This window comes from Letharia lupina, assembly GCF_014066315.1.
Source record: "Letharia lupina isolate WasteWater1 chromosome Unknown contig_6, whole genome shotgun sequence".
NCBI lineage: Eukaryota > Fungi > Ascomycota > Lecanoromycetes > Lecanorales > Parmeliaceae > Letharia > Letharia lupina.
The window spans coordinates 1,322,282-1,344,302 of NW_023502975.1; the positions used below are offsets into that span (position 1 = coordinate 1,322,282).

Below are 22,021 nucleotides of genomic sequence, written 5' to 3' on the forward strand. Positions count from 1 at the left end.
TTCACAGCGCTATAGTGGTTGTAGAGTATTATAATCTTAAATCGCGATAGATATAAAGACGATTTCGAGGATAAGCTTTTTAGAAATACTCGAATATTTACTTATATATATCTTATTATAATTTAAGAATAATTATTATATAATTATATTAATCGTCTAAATAATATTAAATATTTATTTTAACTAAATTATATTTAGAATATTACTAAATATATTCTAAAAATCGCTTCGAATTTATATTATATTCTTTTAAATTATTTAATAAAGATTAAGCTATATAATTTATAAAATAATACTTTAAATATTATAAATGAAAGTAAAAATCTCTTAGTATCGAGCGTAAGAATATATATAATATTAAGAGTATACGCGTAATATATAAGAAATTTCGATAGGGTTATAAAGAGAAGAATATATAATATTAAAATATTTAAAATATAGATAAGACTAGCTTTCGAATTAATTATAAAATTATTTATTATATTATTACTTTAAATAAAAGTAAGCCTCTATAATTCGTAGATTTAGATAATTATAATTATATTATATTCGTGAAATATATTAACATCGAAGATTAAAGTATACCTCTATTTATAATTCTAAAAGATACTTATATTCTATATAAATAGGATAAAAACGACTTATCTTTAGATACTATATTAGCTATTTTATTTATTAAATATTTAAATAATCGACTAATATACGATTAACTATTATATTTTAATATATTTTCTTATTATTATTAAGTAAGAGAATAAAGAATCTTAATTCTAGACGACTTCGGATTCTACTATATCTACGAATTTCATATATTTATCTAATAATTAAAGATTAACTTATTTATACTTTTTTTATATTCTATATATATTATATAGTTATTAGATATAGAATACTTTTAATTATTTAAATACTATTATATAAAGACTATAGATTTAACTATATATCTTAAAAGTAGCGATTTTAATAGGCTCGATTTTCTCGTAGTATTTAATTAAATAAAAATCTAAACCTTTACACTCAATACTATATATTTAACCTTTCGAAAAACTAGTTTTATACTCTATAACTCTAAAGTAATATTTAAAAAAATTAGAAATCTAATACCCCGCGCTATAACTTTAGATAAGTTTATATCTCTTATACTTACTAGAATTCCTTATAAAGTTAAAAACGTTATTAAATACAATTCATAATTTAAAGAATTATTTATTATTTAGACTTTTATTATTTTAAAGAATATATAATAGCTATTAGTCTAATTTATAAAAAGAATTTATTATTAATAGCTACTCGAGATAAATTATCGAGTAAAATATTAAGATTATTTATAAAGAGATTATAGTTAAGCGAGTATATAAGATACTTTCTAGAATAATTATTTAGAAGAGAGAATAAATGTTAATAGATTAAATACGTAAATCTCTAATTATAATAAAAGAAATAGCTATAGAAAAGATGAAGAAGGCTTTAAAGCGAGTTATTTAAGCTAAGGAAATTTAATAAAAAAAGATTAATAAGACTATTAAGGCTTATATTCGAAAGCTGGATTATAATTTATAAAAGCTAATATATATATATTAGAATATATTTATTAAGATTTAAGTTATAGAACGAGATCTATATAGAATTAGAAAGGAATAATAGATTTTCGCGTCTTTAAGACTAATGCGTCTTTGAGTTGAGGACTACTATAAGCGGAGCGAATAGTCGGACTACGAGTATGGTAGATTTCGTCGGCTGAAAGTGCCAAGAGAACAAAGCTGGGAGAGGCGTCATAACGGTTTGCGAGCGTATACAACGTTTCTGTCAAGCTTGTCAACCCTGCCGCTCAAACATAGCGACGAAGGGCTGGAAGTACAACATACATCATGTGATAAGCATGATGCTTTGGATTCACAAGGGAAGTGCGCATTCGCGCCGTCCACGCCTTGACTTCATCAGACGTCCACTGCTCTCAGTCAGCCATCGCCCTTCGCAAAACCACCCCTCTTCTCGGAATCAAGAGATGGCACTCGGCACAGAATGCTAACTCACCCCACAGTACTGCGTCAACAGCCGTAACGTCCAAGCATCTAATCCCTCAAACCAATGCTGCATATTCCAGCGTCCGATATCCTTCAATTTGCGATCAACAGGCCATTCACCAATAGGCCACTTGTATTGCTTCTCCACTACGTTGACGAAGCCCGCCTCCTCAATCATAGTCTTGATGTGTGGCGCTATCATGATATTCTTCCCAAAATTCTGGCTGGCTTCTTTGGCGAGGTCTGAGCACTGATGCATTATGTCGCCTGGAGCGATGGAACCGTCATCCGATAGTAAATCTGGGCGTGGTTCGCTGTGTTCGATGTAGCCACCAGGGGCGATATGGCTGCGCGGGGTCAAGGTCAGCTTGAGAGAGCCAGGCGGTAATTTCCAGCCTCACTCACTCGAAGCATTCTTTGTAGAAGGCGGGCCAGTCGGCAATGCTAGCGTATAGGAATCGGACGTGGACGTAGTCGAAGTGATTAGGAGGGTAGATCCATTCGCTGCAGCAGTCGTCGATCTCGAACAGGAGATTTGGGGCCGGAGTTGCCCTGAAGGTTGGGGAAAGATCGGTCCCTGAGTTGACGTGTCAGTACAGACACTTTTATGATGGTTGCTTGGTGGTCTACCAATCACTTCTGCTTCCGGAAACTTGTCGGCGACGTCCCTGCGAGACATCAGCCACGTCATCTCCGAGGTCGAGTTGTAGACCATACGATGCCCATATCCCAATGCCGGTGCCCACGTCCATGACTCGCTTTGGATTGTTTATCGGTGCGAGGAATAGCTTGTTGTTGAGCGTCAGGATAAACATATGATGCCTGCGATTCCAGGTCGACTCGTTAGAACCGTTAAATAGAATAAGCAATTTATGGGTAGACTCACGCATATAAGTCGAGTCGTAGAGCTTCATCGTCATGAGGAATCCAGTACTCACCATCGCCTGACTCCATCAGCAAGCCGTTTCGGTCCCAATTGCGATATGAGGTGTCCAAACGTACGGTAGGTGTGATACCTTCTATCGTTCTCAAGCCGGTAGTGCTTCAGGTCGCTATCCAAGGACATTCGGCTACCATGGAATCAGAGGGTATTTGCTTTGCGGGGATAAGATCTAGTTGCTCACGAAGAGTCTCCGAAGATTGAGCCAGCGTCTTCATCGTCGTTGTATCTCGAATCCTACCGTTGCATCAGTGCTGATGAGAGTGCAAAGGAGAAGGCTGGTGTCACAATGGGGATATCATCACTGCCTGAAGCCATCCATGTGGCTCGAGTCGAGTGCCTTGCCGAAGCTCTTGGTATATATTTATGAGACAGGTGGGATGTGAAGACTCAGGTGTCGGTTTTGCACTGGGTGAAGGCGCAGGCGGAATTGAGCGTGGGGAAGAGTGTGCGGAGGTGAAAAAAGGGAAAGACTGGGGGGGGGAGATAGAGAGTGAGAAATCATGAGGGATGTCAGAGTAGGATTGCCACATCATCAAGGTTAGTTAGTGATGGGACTATTTGTCCATCGGAGGGGTTCATTTATTTCATGGCGTCGAGATTTGAGAGGGGAAAAGCTTGATGCAGCGATTAAAAGATTTTGGCGTTGGAACTGAACCAGGGATTTGCATTGAACACCTGGGAATCCGGCAACTTGGAAGCCAATCAAAAAGCCTCAAATACTACCTCCGGACGGAACCAGGAGCGGGAACATTCTGTCGGTAAAACTCTCCACAGAGTGGGGAATTCTTGTCCCACACTTCTGGGTTGGGGCTCGTGGGGCTCGACCGTGTCCTTGGGCTTCAGGGACCAGGGTGTTGTTATTGTGGCTTCCTTTTCACCACGGCACGCGGCATTGATCTGCACGATCATCGTCGGGCTCGCGCTTCTTCTTCATGCCGGTAATATGGAGACATATAAGGTACTTTGGAGACATGTGGGAAACGTCATCCCCGGCACGACCGAATTTCGAGTCCCATTGGACTGCCAGCAAATGAGCGAGCGAAAGATAAGCTCATGCAGCCTTTGAATATGCAGCGCAAAGTCTGACGGTGGTGTGAAAAACCGTTGAAGCAACTACCCCAACTTGTTGAGCGATTAACTTTTGGAGATGCACAAAGACGACAGCCTGCGCCTGAACCCGGGAATAAGCCTAGTGGATATGAGCTGTTCAATCGCGCAACCTGAGCCCCCCCCCCACACTACAGCGTCGTAGAATAACCAGTCATGAAACTGGGCTGAAATAAACCAACTTTTGAGAGGATTGTTTATACTACTCCACAGGGAAATGCGTGATTCATAAAACGTTCATTAATCTATTAGGCCAAGGTCTATGGCTTCCCCCAGAAGTCCCCACCATAACGCCGAATCCCGTGCATCGCTAAATGAGAGTGTCTATTGTTCTTCCTTTTTGTGGCCCCGACTCTGACAGTGTATCTTCACATCCACAGCGTACTCTCTCACAGCCTGCTTAAGCCATGTCCTTAGGAGGGACGGTCTTGCTACGACGCCAGAGGCATACGCTGCACATGGCGGAGAAGGCGAAAAGGATGCTGAGATCTATTAGACATTATGATGGGCGACGACAATGTAAGAGGTACATACCAAAGAGCAATGCTCAAGCCCCAGACAGCTTTCATCTCATAGCATGTGGTCTTGTTCGCACCAATCCAGTTGCTGTACACAACCTTTCCACCTTGCTTGTTGAAAGTGTCTTTGACCTGGGAGCTCAGCTGAGATGCCGATTCAGCGACACTGGAGGTGCCGACGACTTGGCAATTCAGATACGAAAGGGGCTTGCCAACGACGATAGCGACAACAGATAAGGCGATGAGCATCAGACCATCCATACCAGTGTTGATAAGGTATGGAAGGATGTTGTCAATGTGCAGGATGACAGTGATTGCGCAGTAGAGGATCGCGATGCAAGTCTACGTTGCAGACGTCAGCTTTGGAAACTCCAAGGTGCAATGAGATACCCACCACGCTGAGGGTGCCGACAAGTTCCTCTGACGGAGTGTTGTTTTGCGAGACCATTTCCGAGATGAAGTTCGCAGCCATGCCAATGCAGCCGAGGAGACTAATTACTTGAAGCAAGCGGACAATTTTGAACGTTGCTCCAAGAGCACCGTAGTCGGGTCCAGCCATGTCGAGAGATTGCGGGTTTGACTGGAGAGGAAGGGTAAAACAAGCGTTTGATTATGCTGGAATAAAGAGATCGTAGACTGAATCGCTGCTGATGTAGCGATTGGCCGTGATCTGTTGCAATGAGCGTCTTAAGGAAATAGACAGAGGCAAGAAAATCACGAGAGATGAGATGCTTTGAGGAAATCCGTAAGAGACTGTGGTTCAGATGTAGAAGAAATGTAGCGAGGTATCTCGCCCTTCTTAAGTACCAAGAGAATCCAGCCTCCAACCTCTTCGATGTCCGACCAACGCTCTCGCTTCACAATGTTTCTAAAGATGTCTCTTTTTCATTATCAAGCAGTTTCACGCTTGCTCGATAATAGTGCGTCTCAGCCAATAGTCGAACAATCTCTAAATGAGGCTTCTCGGATCTTACCGAGGTGGGCGCTTAGAAGAATCTCAGGGCATTGGCCGACTGGATGGCGACAAAAAACCGACCACTGAGGTCGCAGAAGCTGCTTGATGAGCTTATAGGCAGAAACACGATCTATAACGAGAAGTAGATCTGTGGCTTTCTTTGGCCTTACACAGGCAAGAATAGAAAAGGGCACCATGGAACGGATCGTTTCAATCTTTTCCCAAGCAGACGTTACGCCGGAGATATTCCTGTCCTCGCCAGTGACGGCGTCAAAGAAAGAGATCAGACATTTGTAATAATATTAGCACATTGGATTTTGAGACATGGCTAGGCCGAGTTGATGGTCGATCCATGCAGAGATAGCGATGGCCAACAAATGCACTACGCGACGAGACGAGGATTTAAGTTTTTCTCAGAGCGTTGGTGGTCTGAAAGCAAAACACCAATGCATCCGTACCGGCTGCGCAAGACTTACCAAATCTTGAGTTATTGAATGAAATTCATGAGATGGTGAATGGTGGAGGAGAATTACCAGGTATATACCACCTTGATCTAGCCGCATTGGGAAGTTTCAGCCTTCTGCGGTGTACGTATAAACAAAGTGGCGGTGCAGGTACCATAGGTTAGAGGTATTTAATTCGCAATGGTTTCGATTCTTATTGGCGCTGGTACAATGGTGTTGCGGTGTTTCTTATTTTCCACCATAATCCTTCTTGACGTCTCTCCAAAAGAGAAACTGACGAAGATGCACCTCAGCATGAGCCGGGTTAGTTATAAACACGAGCAGCGAGAGCGTGCGCTCAAGCTCCGTCTCTGAGATAATTCGAAAGGCCTCAAGACAACTTTTCGATCAGATTTTGGTTCGGCTTGCACCATGGCCGCATGAGACTATGCTTCAGGACAAGGATATGTCATTAACTGGACTGCTTGCTTCTCAGCACGAACCCTACTTGTAGTTCTTGGACCGTCTCCAATTGTCTAAATCACTGCAAATGCTTCACCTGCAACGTGCCACTGTGATGATAGCCGACAAAATCCGAGATGCAGAGCACTTGACGAACCGATGGTCTGTTGAGAAGGAACAAGAGATTACAGCGTGTATTACGCCGAGAAAGGCAAAGTACAAGGTCAAGCAAGAAACATGAGAAAAAGGAACAGAGGCCGGGGCAGCCGAGGAGGCTGCTCGTCCAGCAAATCGTGCAGAGCGTAAGACCCTCAAGGAGGCCAACAACGCTGCCCGAGAAGAGCGGGGGATGTCTTAATCAGCTAGGCTGCTCGCGTTGTGCCATCTTGGTCAGAAGAGTTCCTTGTTTAACAGGATGGCATGCCACTCAAACGACATGCCCCTCAAACAAAGGCCCCGTCGGAATCAATGGTGCTTCTGACTGCTCGAAGCACGTACCGTATGTTGACCGTGCTGGAACACACAGAACGCCGGCGGACCGTTTTTACCTCTTTACAATACAATGACCTTTGTGGTCGCAGATCCTACTTAATGCGCAATGTTAACAAACATAAGCTAGTCCGAGTGTAGAATGTACAACCGTTATCTAATCGCAGCTCAGTCGCCGTTGCGGGGATCCGAGAAGCTGTGGAGAGGGGAGATCAGTGTATCCTTAGGTCTCTCCCTCTTCTACATGTTCCCTTCTAGAAATATATAAATCACCTGAACTGGTCGTAGCACCCAAGATGCTGCCGCCTTTCGATTACTTCGAGCATCGCCGAGCATGGTACGCCTCCAATAGCACTTGGATAGCAGCAAGCTAATCACCTCTCAGCCAACGGAAACAGCTTGAACGATCGACCCGTATCGCCAACCTACCTCCCTCATACCAGAGTCCTATCTCATCTCAGGACCATGAAATACTGGACAAGCCCATTGAGACCATTGTTCAAGATGTCCACAAGCAAGTCCTCAAACCGATTGACATCCTTCGAACCTACGGCAAAGTTGCCATACGCGCACACGAGAAAATCAATTGTCTGACAGAAGTCATGCTGCCTGAAGCAGAGTCGTGGGCAGAGAACGAAGTCAATTTGAAAGGCCCGTTAGCGGGCATACCTATATCTTTGAAAGATTCAATAGCGGTTCGCGGCTTCGATGTCAGCGTAGGATATTCGCGCAATACAGGCAAACCTTACGCTGAGGATGGTAGTTTGGTCAAGATACTGAAAGCTGCTGGTCAACATTCCTTGCCGTTACTGATTGGCTCGGCCTGATACAGTCTCTAGGAGCCGTGCCCTACGTCAAAACCAACCTACCGACTACGCTTCTCTCCTTCGAATCTTCCAACGACGTATGGGGCCGCTGCCTCAATCCACACAACCCAAAGTACTCCCCGGGAGGATCTACGGGCGGCGAATCTGCTCTTCTCGCCTACGGTGGTGGCCGTATCGGCATTGGCTCTGACGTTGCAGGCTCAGTACGAGTGCCTGCACACTTTTCTGGTATCTACTCGTTAAGATGTAGCACGGGACGTTGGCCGAAAATGGGCATGAATACGAGTATGCCTGGACAAGAGGGTATACCAAGCGTGTTCAGCCCCATGGCAAGGACGCTGGAAGATCTAGTCTACTTCTCGAGGAGTCTAATTGGGATGAAGCCGTGGCTGTGGGATCACACCGTACACCCTATTGAGTGGCGGAATGATGAAGAACGGAAAGTGAAAGAGACCAAGAAGTTTAAGATCGGCGTTATGAGGACAGATGGTAAGACGAACAGATCAGAATCTGTCCGCCCAAAAGCTTTCTGCTAAGCCATTTCAAGGAGTTGTCGACCCATCCCCGGCCTGCGCCCGCGCACTCGAACGCACCGTGTCTGCTCTCTCTTCCCAAGGCCACACCCTCGTCGACATCTCCCCACCCTCCCCGTACACCGCTCTCCTCATCGGCTCCCAGCTTCTCAATTCCGACGGCTGCAAAATGTTCCTCTCCTTTTTTCGGACCGGCGAAACCAACGACCCCGGCGCTCGTCAAATGTCACTGTATATGAAGATGCCACGGCCTTTCAAATACCTCTACTACATCTGGGTCAAGTATGTAACACGCGACAGTGTGTGGGCAGGTTTATTGGAAAACTGGAATGAGAAGAGCGCTTATGAGCAGTGGAAATGGGTGTCAAAGCGAGAGGCTTACAAAGCGTGCTGGCATGAATGGTGGAAACGGGAGGAATTGGACTTTATGTTGACACCGGTAAATGCGACGCCGGCGGTGCCGCATTGCGGGATGAAGGAGGCGGTAAGTAGTTGTGGGTATACGTTTTTATTCAATTTGGTGAGGGCTCTTTCATGCTGGAACGCTTCAGACACGGCGTATTAATGACCGGGACAGCTTGATTACACCTGCGGTGTCATGCCCATCACCCACGTAAACAAAGTGCTCGACAAGCTACCAGCAACTTTCCAGTTCAACAAACTAAATGGCGTTGCTCAAGGTGCATATCGGCATTACGACGCTGAAAAGATGCACGGCCTGCCAGTAGCGATCCAGGTGGTCGGTCAAAGATTGCAAGAAGAGAAAGTGCTAGCGATCATGGAAAGAATCGAAGAGGCATTGGTGGAAACAGGTGGCAAGTACGACCTTTTAAAGATAGAGTAAGTAGCGAAGTATGTGAGCATTGTGGTCTCACAAGCAATGACGAACCATGTTTGAAACAAAAGTCCAAAATTCTCGCTACCCAGTCATGATTGTTGACAAACACCTCCAAGACACTCACCAACGCCCACTAGCGTCACCCTTGCCCTCTTCAAAACCTATTATATTTCCTACCATTCTCGCCAAGGGTTCGATGCTGGCGGGGACAGAAACCCCAACTTGGCATAGCGCGTCCCCGCGTCGTCGTGGTGACGGGGTCGATCCGCCGATTGTAATTTCCGGTTCCCGGGTGGGTGACGGGGAGCGGAAGAACTTCGAGTGGAATATCCGGCGCGGTAGAGATCACAACTCTGGAAGCCGGGGTGGATTATGAGAGCATGGCTTCCTTGTCTTATGTGGTAGTCAGTGTGGGTGATGATGGGGAGAGAAAGGGGATTTCCGGGTCTGAATCGCTGGCAGGGAGGGTAGATGAGGTGGGTAAGACATCGCGGACGGGAAGGTATGGGCGGCGATTGCGAGATACCGAGACTCTTGGTCTACTAATTTGGCTTCGAGGTAAGTTCTATCGACTTGGTGTCCTCGTCTCAGGGACCCTTTGTTGGAAGCTTTCATTTCCGACACTTACAGTTGATTGCGTTGAGAATGGACTTGAAGCATTGAATTTCCAAGCCTCGGCATCTATCAGGGTCTACAGCGGATAGAGTAGGGAGGTGTCTGCGACTTCCAGCCCACAGAAGATACCCTTACGACTGGTGGTAGTTTGCATATGGCTCCGATTGACAAGGAGTTTACTGGTAATGGTTGAGTAACCCCACGTGTACGAGAGAAGGGTGTAGTCGCCCAACTGGAAACGATTGCGGCGCGCCTGCAATCGTTGGTGCACATCATGTGCTGCGTGCAAAAGTGGAACTTTGAATCGCTGGAGGAATTATATTGCTGGCTGGATGCCGTACTGGATGCGGAAAGCTAACGACGGAATCGTCCCAAGCAATGGGTGTGTTGGCGAGAAGGTCTTTTCGAATCAGGGAGTACCATGTAGCCATTGCTGTCGCATTCTTCTCTTCCAGTTACCATCTTCAAGGTTGACTGTCACTCGCATACTGGGATCGACGTTAGAAGCTGCCAATATGCGTGGTGGAAATCGAGAACCTTTGGGAAAGCGATTCTCGACTGACTGTCCGATAAGGTCAAGCTCGAGCCGAAAGCATGGTAATCACTGGCTTGAAACCATTGTATTCGAAAGCAGCATTCCTGCTGTTCGCTAAAGTGCATGCCATACGCCAACAAGACTTCCTGATTACGTCTTTTTCTGCTGCTTCAGCCACGACATCAGGGCTGCAGTTTCATCTGGAGGTCTCAGAAAACAGGAGAGGACAAGATTGGGGAGTAAGGCTCGACGGTGGTGACAGCGGCGACATTGAAAAGCTCATAATAATAACGACGACGAGATAAAAAACGAGGATCGGATGAACCATGTCATAATGTATACATGTCAACAGCGAGAACGGAGAGAACGCCCTCAGCGTCATGCGCGAATTAGCGACCTCCAGCGGCCACGAAATCTCAGAGTATCGCACGACAAATCAAGCCTGCCTCTGTGTTGGACGATGACTTTCACGGCATTTACGGACTTGCTGATGCCTACCACGTGCCTGCTCGTGTCTGCCTTATGGGCGCATTGTGAAGAATAAAGCAACCTCTGGACGCCATTGAATCCCTCGGCTACAAAGCAAGTTTGTGATGAAACAGACCATGGTCACCGCCCTCACGGTTGAACTACCGTGGAAATGGGGCTCCACGAATAGAAGATCAGAGAGAAGTTGACGGTAAGATTTTAGTTTCAAAGGTGCAAGCCGTATCCCGAATTGATCTTAGCACTACCGAGGTGAGTTGGTCTTGATCCAGAATCCCTCAGCGGTTGAGATGATGGTGGTACCCCTATGGCACGGTGAGGCACGGGGGTAAGCATAGGGACAGGGACCCAACATTCTTGGTCCAGCCTGGAGAGGCTTCAATATTTTGATATGTCTCTGCGTCAAGACGTGTTCAAGCGGGTTGTATCTCCTCAACTCATGAACATGGTAAAGGGTAAAATATCATAGGAAGATAGGAGAGGTCAGGAAAATACTTTAGAGTACACTCTGATTGCGAGATTGAGCCGACGACTCTCAAAATCGTGCAAAAGGCGGGGCCGCATGCCAAGCAAAACATAAAACATAAAACGTTATCCACGCCTCTTACGTTGACTCTTTACTTTTCAACCCTGATCTTTTCCTTCTAATCTTTTCCTTCTAATCTTTTCCTTCTAATCTTCTACTTGGACCTTACCCAACTACCTTATTTCTCTCGAGGAGCCACAAGCTTTTATCAAGCGTCGCAGTTGTGGCCTAAGAGGTAGAGTCGTTATGGGGTTCAATAGTATATTATTGATAGTAGAAACTAATCTCTAAGGAACACCAAACCTCCGCGGCATGCTAGATCTATGTCTGCCAAGCCCCTAAGCATAAGGGGCACGTCATTGAAACTGGACCCTGAAAGGGCTGAAAGGGACCCCTGACGTAGCACATGCGATGTCGGCGCGTTGGCGCAAGCAGCGCGCATTCCTACGTTAGAAAGCTCACTTACCTGCTCTACGCCTTGCACGGACTCTCCTGTATGTCACATCTGACAGCAATCGCATGTTCCCCACTGCTGCCTCATCGGGGATATCCATCAGGGGTTGGCCGGCCCCCAACACGGCCTGCAAGCATGTGGCCCATTGCCCGACTGCTATCCTCCACTGTGCCCCCCATATTAGCCGGAACGGACGTGTTCTCGATCCTCGTTGTCAAAAGTCAAACGTGACTTCAACGTCATACTTGCTGTCCGCAGTCTTTTGGCCGTTGCAGCTGGTTGCCTCCTAGATTCAAACGAAGCATCCAACTTTCTTGACGCTCAATGCCATTTAAGTGTCGGCCGGTCTTTCCCCAAACCATATTTCAGAGTACCCGTATTGACGACTTAGTTCTCGGAAGTTGAAGTACTACCAGTGGGTTGCTCTGAAGTCTTCTTTGCCTGTCTGAAAAATTCATTTGCTCTGCCTCTTTGTCGAACGACGAATTGCATTCCCGAAAATCTGTACAAAATCCTACCTGTTTCCCAGTCTCCAAATTCGGCAGTCGCTTGCTATTCCTCTCTTTCTCTTTCTCGCTGATTCATGTTGTACGCATCTGTTACTCGCTCCCCACCGTTTGAAGAAAACATCTTTCTCTTTTTTAGTTGATCATGTACCTGTTCAAGTGCCTTGCAGGGCTATCTGCAGTACTTCTAGGTGTCGCTGCTCTTCCGCAACCCATACCTGCGCACACACCGGCCGCACTATACGATATAGTTGAAAGAGCACCGGAGCCAACGCTTGAACCGAGGCAAGGTGCTGGTTGTATTTTCCAGACGTGCGTAATGAGTGTGATGGTCAAGACTGCATCAAGCTAACAAGACACAGCACTACGTTAGCCGCAACTCCAACAAGCATTATAACAGGTTGCGTCTGTAGCAGTACTTTAATAGCGGGTATCAATTTTGCCGTTTCGGGCACTGCGACAACATTTTATTGCGCCACTGGGACAGCACAACCTAAGGGATTCACTCAAGTCCCGTACGGTCCCGGTGCTCCTGTCTGGGCAACAGACCTTGATCCTGCTGCACCTTGTGCCGATCCCACAATTCCGGACGCCTCTTGCTGGAAGGCTCTCGACGTAAGTGTTCACCAGCATCATCTTTCGAAAGGATTCTCGTGTATCTGACATTCTGACCTAGTTGACGGGATACATCAACTGGTGGTGGTCAGCCAATCACGCTTTTTGCCCTACACTAGGCTTCGCTGATTGTTACTATGCTCGCGCGATCCCAGATTACTCGCCGTCAACTTGCGCTAAGATCGATGAAGATCCCGGATGTCGAGAACCGGCCTGGGGAAATTTCCAAGGACTATGGAATGCGCAACGAGCATTTTACGTGGCTTGGAACATCTGGAATCTCAACGGTCTTTTTGCCAACTTGAGTTACAAAACATCATCGATATCATCAACCCAGTACAAACAGTTAACGTTGCACTCAATGACATGTTGACAGCGCTGAGTGTCGGCTTGGCCTTTATTCCCGACTTGGGCGCCCTCATCAAAGGCATCATCATTGCCGCACAACAGGTCCCAGGTGTAGCCAAAAACATCTTCCCTACCGGCACCACCGACTCCGAGACTTTTGACTTCAAGAAAGTCACCACGAGTCTCGGCACCCTAGTCACGCAATTCAGAACCAACTACAAGGCCGTCCTTGCTGAAGCCGAAAACGACCTCACCAGCTTCCTCGCCTTCGTCGAAAATACCCCCCTGTCGGGCGAAATCCCCGACCTCGACTCAGTAGTCGATCAATGTCTTACCTCTCTCTACACCTACGTCATATCGCAAGCCTACCAAGTCAGCAACGTCATCATCACCCGCCAGATCGACACCGACGTCAACGCCCTTTCCAGTAACGGCACCGCTCTCAACTGGGACACGGGCTGCGGCAAGGGTTACGGCCAGTACGGCGAGTGCTCGACCTTCTGGTACGACACGGCCACCAGCATCACCTACGCGCTCTACGATACGCAGACCCAGACCAAGGACTTCAACACCGAGTACCAGAATTTCTTCAACGGGTACTCGACGGGTGAGAAATTTTTCAAAGGCGCCGATCTCTGCGCGCAGGCGTCGCACTCGACGCAGGGCAGTCAGGCGATCGTGGACACTTCCCCCGGCGGCTCGACGACGTATTGCTTGAGCAACATGCAAGTCTGCACCTGGGATCTGACCGAGATCAACACGCACCCGAATCCGTTCACGGACTGTGCGTCGAACGTCGCGCCCAAGTTTTACGCCCAGGGGTGTTTGGGCGAGATCGGAGACTTTGGCGGAGGCGCGGCGCCGGTTTGCTATTTGGGGTGGGGTCTGCTGCGTAATCGGAATTACAAGAATTCGGACCATGAGTTCTGCGTCGCGTATGGCGGGGGGTGATCGGTTCGGGGTCTCCCGTTGGCCCGTTCTGGGGTGGTCTGCAAGCTGGGAGTTTCCGGAGTCCCGTGAATATCATCTCTTTGCTTGCGATTGGCATGTCGGACACTCAATTTTGAAAGGGCGCTCTCGTGCTCTGTTTGCGCTCTTGGATTCCAGGGCTGTGTTTATCCGATGAACGGCGTACATATCAAACGAACACTTTTTCAAACCGCAAGCCCGTAAGTAATCTTGTTACATCGATGTCATCGCGAAAGAGTTTGAAGCAAACCGTAGCGACCCCTTTCCATTCATACAGAGTTTGGGGAGGGGGGGTTCGGCCCGACGCCCCAAGAAAACTCTACTCGTACGCTGCACCAGCCCAGGATCTGCGGGAGAAAGTGAAAGGTATCATATCCGCATAAATATCGCAGGGTCCAACGCCGTCAACAACGTCACCCCTCCCACCGGGCCCCAAGTCCTGCCCGATATCAGCTACGGCGGCGACGCCCCCCCCCACACCCTTCCCCCCCTCCGGCCGGGGCCCCTCCCCTTTCCTCGTCACCCGCGGCATCAGCACCCAACGACCTCCGCCTCCTCCACGCCGCCACGCCCGAACAGCCTTTCCCGGAGCCCAAAGGTGTCGGAATCTACCTATACCGGCATCCGGCGCACCACGACCGGAACGGCCGTTACCGCTCCCCGGAATCCGCATCCACGGGCGCGGATTTCGAGGTGGTGGATTTTTTATGTGAGTCGGAGCCCGGCGAGCTTTCGGACGCATGCGGGGTTGGTTGTCGAGTTTTTGAGGAGGGGGGGGGGTGGGGACGGTGAGGTTTAGGGGAAGGTGATGGTGGTCGATGGGGTCGTGGAGTGGAATCTGGGGGGGGGAAGATGGAGGTGGTGAGGGTTTGTGAGAGTGAGGGAGGAGGAGAGGGTGGGAGGGTTGCGGGAGTATTTCGGCCATCGCCCGGACGGAAGAGGGGAGGGAGGTGGAATTGGAGAAAGGGGGCGGTGGGGAAAAACAGTTTGGTTGTAGTGCTCAAACAAGTCTCCGACTCGAAACCGACCGTCCACGCCTCAAGCTCCCCACAAAGGACTACCCACGCCTGCTGTAATCGAAAAAGCATCCCCGCCCCCAAAACGAGACGACCGACCCCCAAGACCGCGGAAGTGGTGCTCCGACGAAAAACGATTTCGACAATTCCGACGACCGACCCCCGTGCGTGGTAACGTTACGATCTCGCCGCGCTCTACCTACCGTTCAGGCGGATCGTCGAAGGATGGAGCCGATTGTTCCTGAAAAGATCGAGGCCAAAGGCACACAGAGGTGGTCCACGGAGGACTTAGCGGTAGGGTGGTGAGGGCTTGGGGATCGGATTGATGGAGGAAAGACGGAGATTCGGATGCCGTGTGTCGCAGCGAAGACGAAGAAAAGAGCCCAGGTTAGACGGGGCGGTTTGAGTAGCGCTCGGAATCTGCGCTGAGTCTCTGCGGCGAGCAAGGCTGGTCATCCTCAGCAAGGAGCTAGCGTGGCAAGTAAAGGAAAGATAATCATTGGTACGGTATGCACGGTGTGATTAGGGTATCACCAATATCATATGCTTCTCTCTAATAGTACAATGAATGCTGCTTACGCACGTAAACGCTCCACCCAATGCCGCTGAGCAATTCAAGACAGTCGAAGCCGTACCCCGAGTATACTATAGTACAAGTGCGCTCAAAGTCCTATTTACAAAGACCACCCCGTTGATGAAGATAGAGCACATCACCTCCTCCGGTGCCCAAGCTCTTTCCCCTTCTTCGACTTCTTCTTGTTCTTATCCACAGGTGGCTGCACGGGAATATCTTCGAACTCCCATTCCATAAAGCGTAACATGAAATCATCGCATGACGGCACTTCTTCCTCAGCCTCCTGTGACAGCATGTCAGCAGGATTTGCTAAGCCGGAATCCGCAGCTTCCATGGTTGTGGTCCTCTCCACATCATCGTTTTGCAAGGGTCTTGGTGGAGGCATCATCTCGCCCGGAGTAGCTGGCCCTGGGGTCTTGGGCGTCGCGGGCCCTTTTTCGTCGAATTCAGTTGCCTCGTTGGCGATTTCTTTTTCCGCCTCCTGTGCTGCGGCAATGTCTTCTTGGTCCTCGACTGCTTCGAACACTCGGCCAGTACCACGACCACGACCAAGCACACGGTCCATAGCTGCATTAGCACCGGCATCACGGTCATCGAGAGCTTCATCGCCAATCATGTCCTTGACGCTCATGTTGTTGAAGTAGTCTGTTGTGAACTCTCCCTCTTGAATAACGACATCATCGAGCATGCGCTTCTGATTGGCTTTTCTGAGGATGTTGGCCTCGATGGTGTACTCACTCACAAGTCGATAGATATGGACGTCTCTCGTCTGACCAATACGATGACATCGGTCTTGACATTGCTTGTCCATTGCTGGGTTCCAATCCAAATCATAGAAGATGACAGTATCTGCGCCAGTCAAATTAATCCCTATACCACCCGACCGTGAGGACAGGATGAATGCTAGGATGCGGTCGTCACGGTTGAATCGTTCTGTCAAGACTTGCCGCTGTTCGATTTTAGTTGCCCCATCAAGACGGAGGTAACGGTGACCATGAATGTTGAGGAATTGCTCAAGAATGTCAAGCACTTTCGTCATCTGAGTAAAAATAAGAGCACGATGACCACCAGCTTGAAGAGTACGAAGCAGAGTGTCGAGCCGCTGGAGTTTGCCGCAGTCGTATTGGAGGAGGCGCTTGTCCGGAAAAGCGATGGAGAGGTGCATGCGAGCTTCATGGAAAGGATCTTGGGGGCAGACCTCCTTTGCAGATTGGACGACCTCTACGCCTTTGCGGCATAGGGTTAAAGGTGCCATATCAGTAGCGACAACGGAAGGCGTCACGCAAGCAAACTTTTGTACAGTCGTTTCGAGAGCCTTGGCGCGTTCAGGCATAGTCAAGACCATCTCCTGCAACGCAGGTGACATCCGCGAATACCACTCCGATAGTTGAGCTCTTCGCTCCGGCATAGGGGAATGTGGTAGAGTCTTGGTACCAAATCGGAGCCGCTCGATCTTGTCGCGACTGTACAGAGGACGCCGTTGGCTTCGGAGGCTGGTAAGGTAGGCAGCTTGCCTAAGTCTTTCGTACGTATCATACTTAGCAGTGCTCGCGTAACTGGCAAGAGTGCTCTTGACCGAGGTGGCATCGAAAGGAACGTTGTGATCCATGCGTGCCCACTGTTGGCTTGAAAATTGCCTGAAAGCTCCAAGAGCTCCGACTCTCTGTCTTTGGATGGTCTCAAGAGCCGAGAACTCTTCGTTTGCGCCTGGAAGCAGATTGATTGTGTTCAAATCAACAACACTGACGGGGTCATCCTGAAGCAATCGTCGCCGAACAAGGAGTTCCTTGATCTCGAAGTCTGCAATGGCTGACTTTGGCATTGCAAATGAAGTGGTAATTTGCCGGGTCTCGAAAAGATCGGGATGATTGCAGACCTTGCGAAGTTGCATTAAAGCGTTCATGATCGAAAAGGTGTTTCCCGAAGCTAGCGTCTCACGTGTCTGGGCTCGAGACATGAAGCCATCGTACAGATATCGCTGACGCTTGGACAATTTGCAATAGACCACGTGCTCATACTTACCAGGCATTTGCTTCTCAACATCTGCTTTCAGCCGCCGAAGGAGGAAAGGTCTTAAGACCCTGTGAAGCTTGGCGACAATAGCTCTGGCATCATCGTCCATCACATCCCTTCCGTGTTCGAGGATCTGCTCCACTGGTTTTCTGAACCACTCTGTAAACTCCTGCAGATCTGCAAACCCTCCGATACCGGTTTCGGCACTGTCGGCAGGCATAAGAAAGAAAAGCAATGACCACAACTCTGTCAGATTGTTTTGCAGAGGAGTCCCTGTCAGTAAAAGCCGAGCTCGAGTCCGGAACGTCAAGAGAGTCTGCCAACGCAGCGATTGGAAGTTCTTGATGTTGTGAGCTTCGTCGAGGATCATGTAATGCCACGCCTTTTTCTTGAAGATCTGCTGATCATTCGTAATCAGAGTATACGACGTGATCCAAACATTCCACTTCTCATTATCGAGCCACCCCTGACGCTTCTTCCTTCGCTCTTCCTGAGTACCATAGTAGGTTATGATTTTGAAGCCCGGAAGAAATTTCTTGAATTCCATCTCCCAGTTGAGCATGACGCTTGTCGGCACGACAATCAAATGTGGACCCCAAACCTCGTGCTCAACCGCAAGATGTGCAAGCAATGCAATGGTTTGTATCGTTTTCCCAAGACCCATCTCATCCGCCAGAATGCCATTCGTACCAGCGGCATAGAGCCCAGCAAGCCAGTCAAGGCCGAAATGCTGATATTCTCTAAGTGTACCTCGAAGCAGAGATGGTATAGGCGTCTTCGACGGATTGTTTGACATGGGTGTTGTTGGCAACGAAGTATCCTGGACCAACGATCTGAAGTCCTGAGACGGAGGAAGCTTTTCTTCGGCTGCTTTTGAGATGGTCAATTCGTTATTTGCGCCTGTCGTAGCTTCAGTCTCGCGTCCAGGCCGAGTAATACTCCGGGCACTTTTGTCGCGGACTTCCGTATACGGTTCTTCACTCGTAGTAGCAGACGGTGTTGGGCCCTGCGTGGCATCTGGGATGAGAGACACTTCCTCGGCCTCGTCTTCAGATGCCTCGTCATCGTCTCGAGATGCGTCGTGTTTTTCTTCATCAACTGACTCCACATCGGGCTGCAGCTGTTTCTTCGAAAAGAAACCAAGCAAACCGGCTGGCTCTTCATCTGCGCTCTGTTCGTCACCACTTTCATCCTCATCCGAAGATTCATCGCTGTCACTCATGTCGTCGTCCATGTCTGTGCTCTCATCGCTGTCATCCATCAAAGCATCATCAACTTCATCCAACGCAACAGGACTGTGAGGAGGCTCCTCATGGGTCAAATCAGGTGCTGAGGAAGGTTCGTCGGTTTCGATTGCAGGATCTGACTTTGTCTCATCGGGAGCCTGGCCGTCGCTAGGACTATCGGTACTTACGTGGTCTCCGCTCGGTTGCTTCGAGTCTGAAGGCTGACTTTCCTTGAGGCTTGGGACTGTCGCGTATTTCTGACGCAGCTCCTCCTGGGTAAGACCTGCGTCATCATCCACAGCAATTTGATCTTCGTCACTGTCAGATTGACTGGTTGACATATTGACTTCATCTTCGCTATCTCCTTCTGGTCCGGAACCTGATCCTTCACCACCGCTCGCATTATCGCCACCAGAATCCTCGTCGCTGCCACGAGAAGTGCGGCGAGTTCTTTGTTTCATCATATAGCCTTCCGACTTGTCTATTACTTCATTCAACGCTTCTTTTCCCAGACGCTCTTGCTCTTCTTGCCATTTTTGAAGCCGGTTTGCCTCCACGATCTCAGTGACCATGGCCCACTTTTTCTTCAAGTCTTCTCTGATCTGTTGCCAGACCTCCTTTGCCGCGTCGTATTGCTCCTGGGAAACCTCTTCCTCTGTCTTAGGTTGTCCTTGCTTCCAGGTTTTGTATTTTTCTAGCTCTCTGCGCTGAACGAAATCGGCTACCATACGGGCACACTCCTTTGCATTTCTGCGGTGTTTGGCATTTTCTTGACCCAACAATTTCTGGAAGTATACTGCATGTGCGACAAGACGGTCATGGTGGGTGTACTGCCGAGGCGGCGGGTCGAACTTTTCCGGCTTGTATAATGAACACCGATCTTCACTGAGTAGGCCCCCCGGATTCGCAGCTTCGTTGATGCGGGTCCTCAAGTGCGCTTCCTCAGAAGCAGACCGCTCGGTCATCGCAGGATCTGGGTCTCCAATCTCAAGCCCTAGTCTGCCTTCTTTCTCAAACCACTCTTTGAACGAGTCATAATTCCGTTGTGGAAGCACATGTCCAGGATGCTGTACGTTCACCGTCGGCATGCGAACCGTGAGACTCAATCGTTGAAACCGTTGGTTGGGGTCTACTTCGACAAGCTCTTCCACCTCCTCGTTATCTCCTGTTTCTTCTTCGTTGGTATGCCAACCGTTACTAGTTGGCCCTTGTGTTCTGCTCGGTGTTGTTCCAGCCTCAGAGCGGCGGGCTGCTCGGCGAGTTTGATGGGGGTTTGATGGTTGAGGTGAGTGAGACGGTATGGGAGATTCCGGAGGCGGTTGTATCTTTTTCTTATGAGATCGTTTGGGCGGCGGGGGTGCATCATCGGAGTTTGTAGCATTCGCCGGCTGACTGCTTTTCATTGGCGGTCTACCAACAGTGTTGACGGCGGGCTTACCAGCCGATTGGGGTCGCTTGGCATTGCTGGGCGTCTGTGTTTGTGTTGGGGCAGGTGTAGTCAAGGGTGAAACTTTGTAGGCACCTCCATATTTACTACTGCTGATAGGAGAGCCCTGGTTGATGGCAGCACGCGTTTTCCGTTTATTCGCTTGTGGGAGGAGTTCGACAGGCACATAGTTTGTACGAGACGACTTTCGTCTGCCTTCTTCCACGAATGATGTGGGTCCCTCGACTGCGATTTTCTTCCAGGGTGGTGAGATGGGCCGTGATCCTGGCGCGGATTTCTTCCCCGTTGGGGGATCTGTGAGCTTCCGCTTTTTGTTTGGAGGTGCATCAATGCCCTTGTCCTCTCCATGCGGGGTATCTCCATTTTCTAAGAAGGCTTCAGCATTCACATGCGAGAGTTGTTCAGTCAAAGTTTGAGGTGGTGGTGTCGAATGATCAAGTCCATTGGGCTGATGGTTGACGTGGTTTGAAGCGTCGCCGTTTTCCAGCGGCGCCTCGGTTTGCATTTCTGGCGTGAGATGACCAAATCATCAATCCTTACTCGACGACCCCCCAAAACATCCATGAAAACGCATCCAATTTTTGTGATTGGTACGTCAAATGAAAGCTTGATGTGAGACCATTTCACTGGTGGAATTTGAAAGAGACCACGGTCCTGGGTGGTTGTGTAGAGGCGAAAGAAAAATGTGCTGTATGATGTGCCTAATGTTAATCAGAAATTTGGGCGACTCGCGCTCGGATATTTCGACCCCAGCACTTTCGATCGCGCCTTACCCGATCAAGCCAGCTAATCTTGGCACTTACCTCACCCTCAATCGCAACTTCCCAGCTGTCTCACATTTCGAGTGAGGCATTGCGCGACAGTGCAATCACTTCCAAGGTAGGTCGCTTGGTACGCCTGGGTTGAGAGTATTAATCGAGTGTAGATGCTCTCTCGACGCCTCGCAACAGCGCGACCTCTAACCCATCTCCTCCGCAACCCCGTCACCTACCGCCCACAAATCCGCTACCTATCCCAAGCCGACATCGAGGACCCTAACATGAACGGTGGCTACATCAACCCCCCTGCGATTCCCCGTCAGTTCCGTGATCCCTACGCCGACTGGTGGGATAAGCAAGAACGGCGCAACTACGGCGAGCCTGTACATGAGGACAATGATATCCTTGGCGTATTCTCTCCAGAAGAGTATACACATTTTAAGCCTGGGTGGGGGGCTGTTTGTTTGGGCATTTTTGTCGCGACGTTTTTGGGGTTGGTGACTGTGGTGGGAGTGTATTATCCTGATATGCCGGCAGTAAAGAGGGGTTATGAGGGGGGTTTAGATCGGGAATTGGGCGGTGAAGGTGCTGTGCTGGTAAGTAAACACTCTTGACATGGTCAGTGATGCGTGAGGGCTAAAGGGAGTGTAGGCGAGGACAGAGGATGGGGTTGATTGAGGGTGAGGTAGGACAATTGAAACTGCGTTCCAAGGTGTACGTGTCATTGTACATATGAGCTGCAATTTCCGGGCAGAAATATCACTAATTTTTAAGTCTTGAAAGCTGTTTGACAT

At 48.7% G+C, this 22,021-nt stretch overlaps 6 protein-coding genes across 6 annotated transcripts; 3 read left to right on the top strand and 3 right to left on the bottom strand.

Moving 5' to 3' along the window:
• Positions 1–2,025: 2,025 nt before the first annotated feature.
• HO133_009228 (uncharacterized protein) lies at positions 2,026–2,938 on the bottom strand (the record flags this gene model as incomplete). Its single annotated transcript, XM_037300089.1, has 3 exons — positions 2,026–2,371; positions 2,430–2,601; positions 2,662–2,938. The coding sequence occupies 3 exons, from the start codon at positions 2,936–2,938 to the stop codon at positions 2,026–2,028; spliced, it is 795 nt and encodes a 264-aa protein (XP_037154915.1).
• A 1,536-nt stretch (positions 2,939–4,474) lies between these two features.
• On the bottom strand, positions 4,475–5,151 carry HO133_009229 (uncharacterized protein; the record flags this gene model as incomplete). The annotated part of the gene is made up of 3 exons (XM_037300090.1): positions 4,475–4,556; positions 4,609–4,934; positions 4,987–5,151. The coding sequence occupies 3 exons, from the start codon at positions 5,149–5,151 to the stop codon at positions 4,475–4,477; spliced, it is 573 nt and encodes a 190-aa protein (XP_037154916.1).
• A 2,086-nt stretch (positions 5,152–7,237) lies between these two features.
• On the top strand, positions 7,238–9,145 carry HO133_009230 (uncharacterized protein; the record flags this gene model as incomplete). Its single annotated transcript, XM_037300091.1, has 5 exons — positions 7,238–7,278; positions 7,327–7,730; positions 7,781–8,257; positions 8,316–8,821; positions 8,879–9,145. The coding sequence occupies 5 exons, from the start codon at positions 7,238–7,240 to the stop codon at positions 9,143–9,145; spliced, it is 1,695 nt and encodes a 564-aa protein (XP_037154917.1).
• A 3,261-nt stretch (positions 9,146–12,406) lies between these two features.
• Positions 12,407–14,175, top strand: HO133_009231 (uncharacterized protein; the record flags this gene model as incomplete). Its single annotated transcript, XM_037300092.1, has 4 exons — positions 12,407–12,560; positions 12,749–12,876; positions 12,938–12,963; positions 13,260–14,175. The coding sequence occupies 4 exons, from the start codon at positions 12,407–12,409 to the stop codon at positions 14,173–14,175; spliced, it is 1,224 nt and encodes a 407-aa protein (XP_037154918.1).
• A 1,744-nt stretch (positions 14,176–15,919) lies between these two features.
• Positions 15,920–20,974, bottom strand: HO133_009232 (uncharacterized protein; the record flags this gene model as incomplete). Its single annotated transcript, XM_037300093.1, has 1 exon — positions 15,920–20,974. One exon carries the CDS (start codon positions 20,972–20,974, stop codon positions 15,920–15,922), a length of 5,055 nt encoding a protein of 1,684 aa, XP_037154919.1.
• Positions 20,975–21,394: 420 nt separating this feature from the next.
• Positions 21,395–21,905, top strand: HO133_009233 (uncharacterized protein; the record flags this gene model as incomplete). The annotated part of the gene is made up of 2 exons (XM_037300094.1): positions 21,395–21,823; positions 21,879–21,905. 2 exons carry the CDS (start codon positions 21,395–21,397, stop codon positions 21,903–21,905), a joined length of 456 nt encoding a protein of 151 aa, XP_037154920.1.
• Between the last annotated feature and the right edge of the window lie 116 nt (positions 21,906–22,021).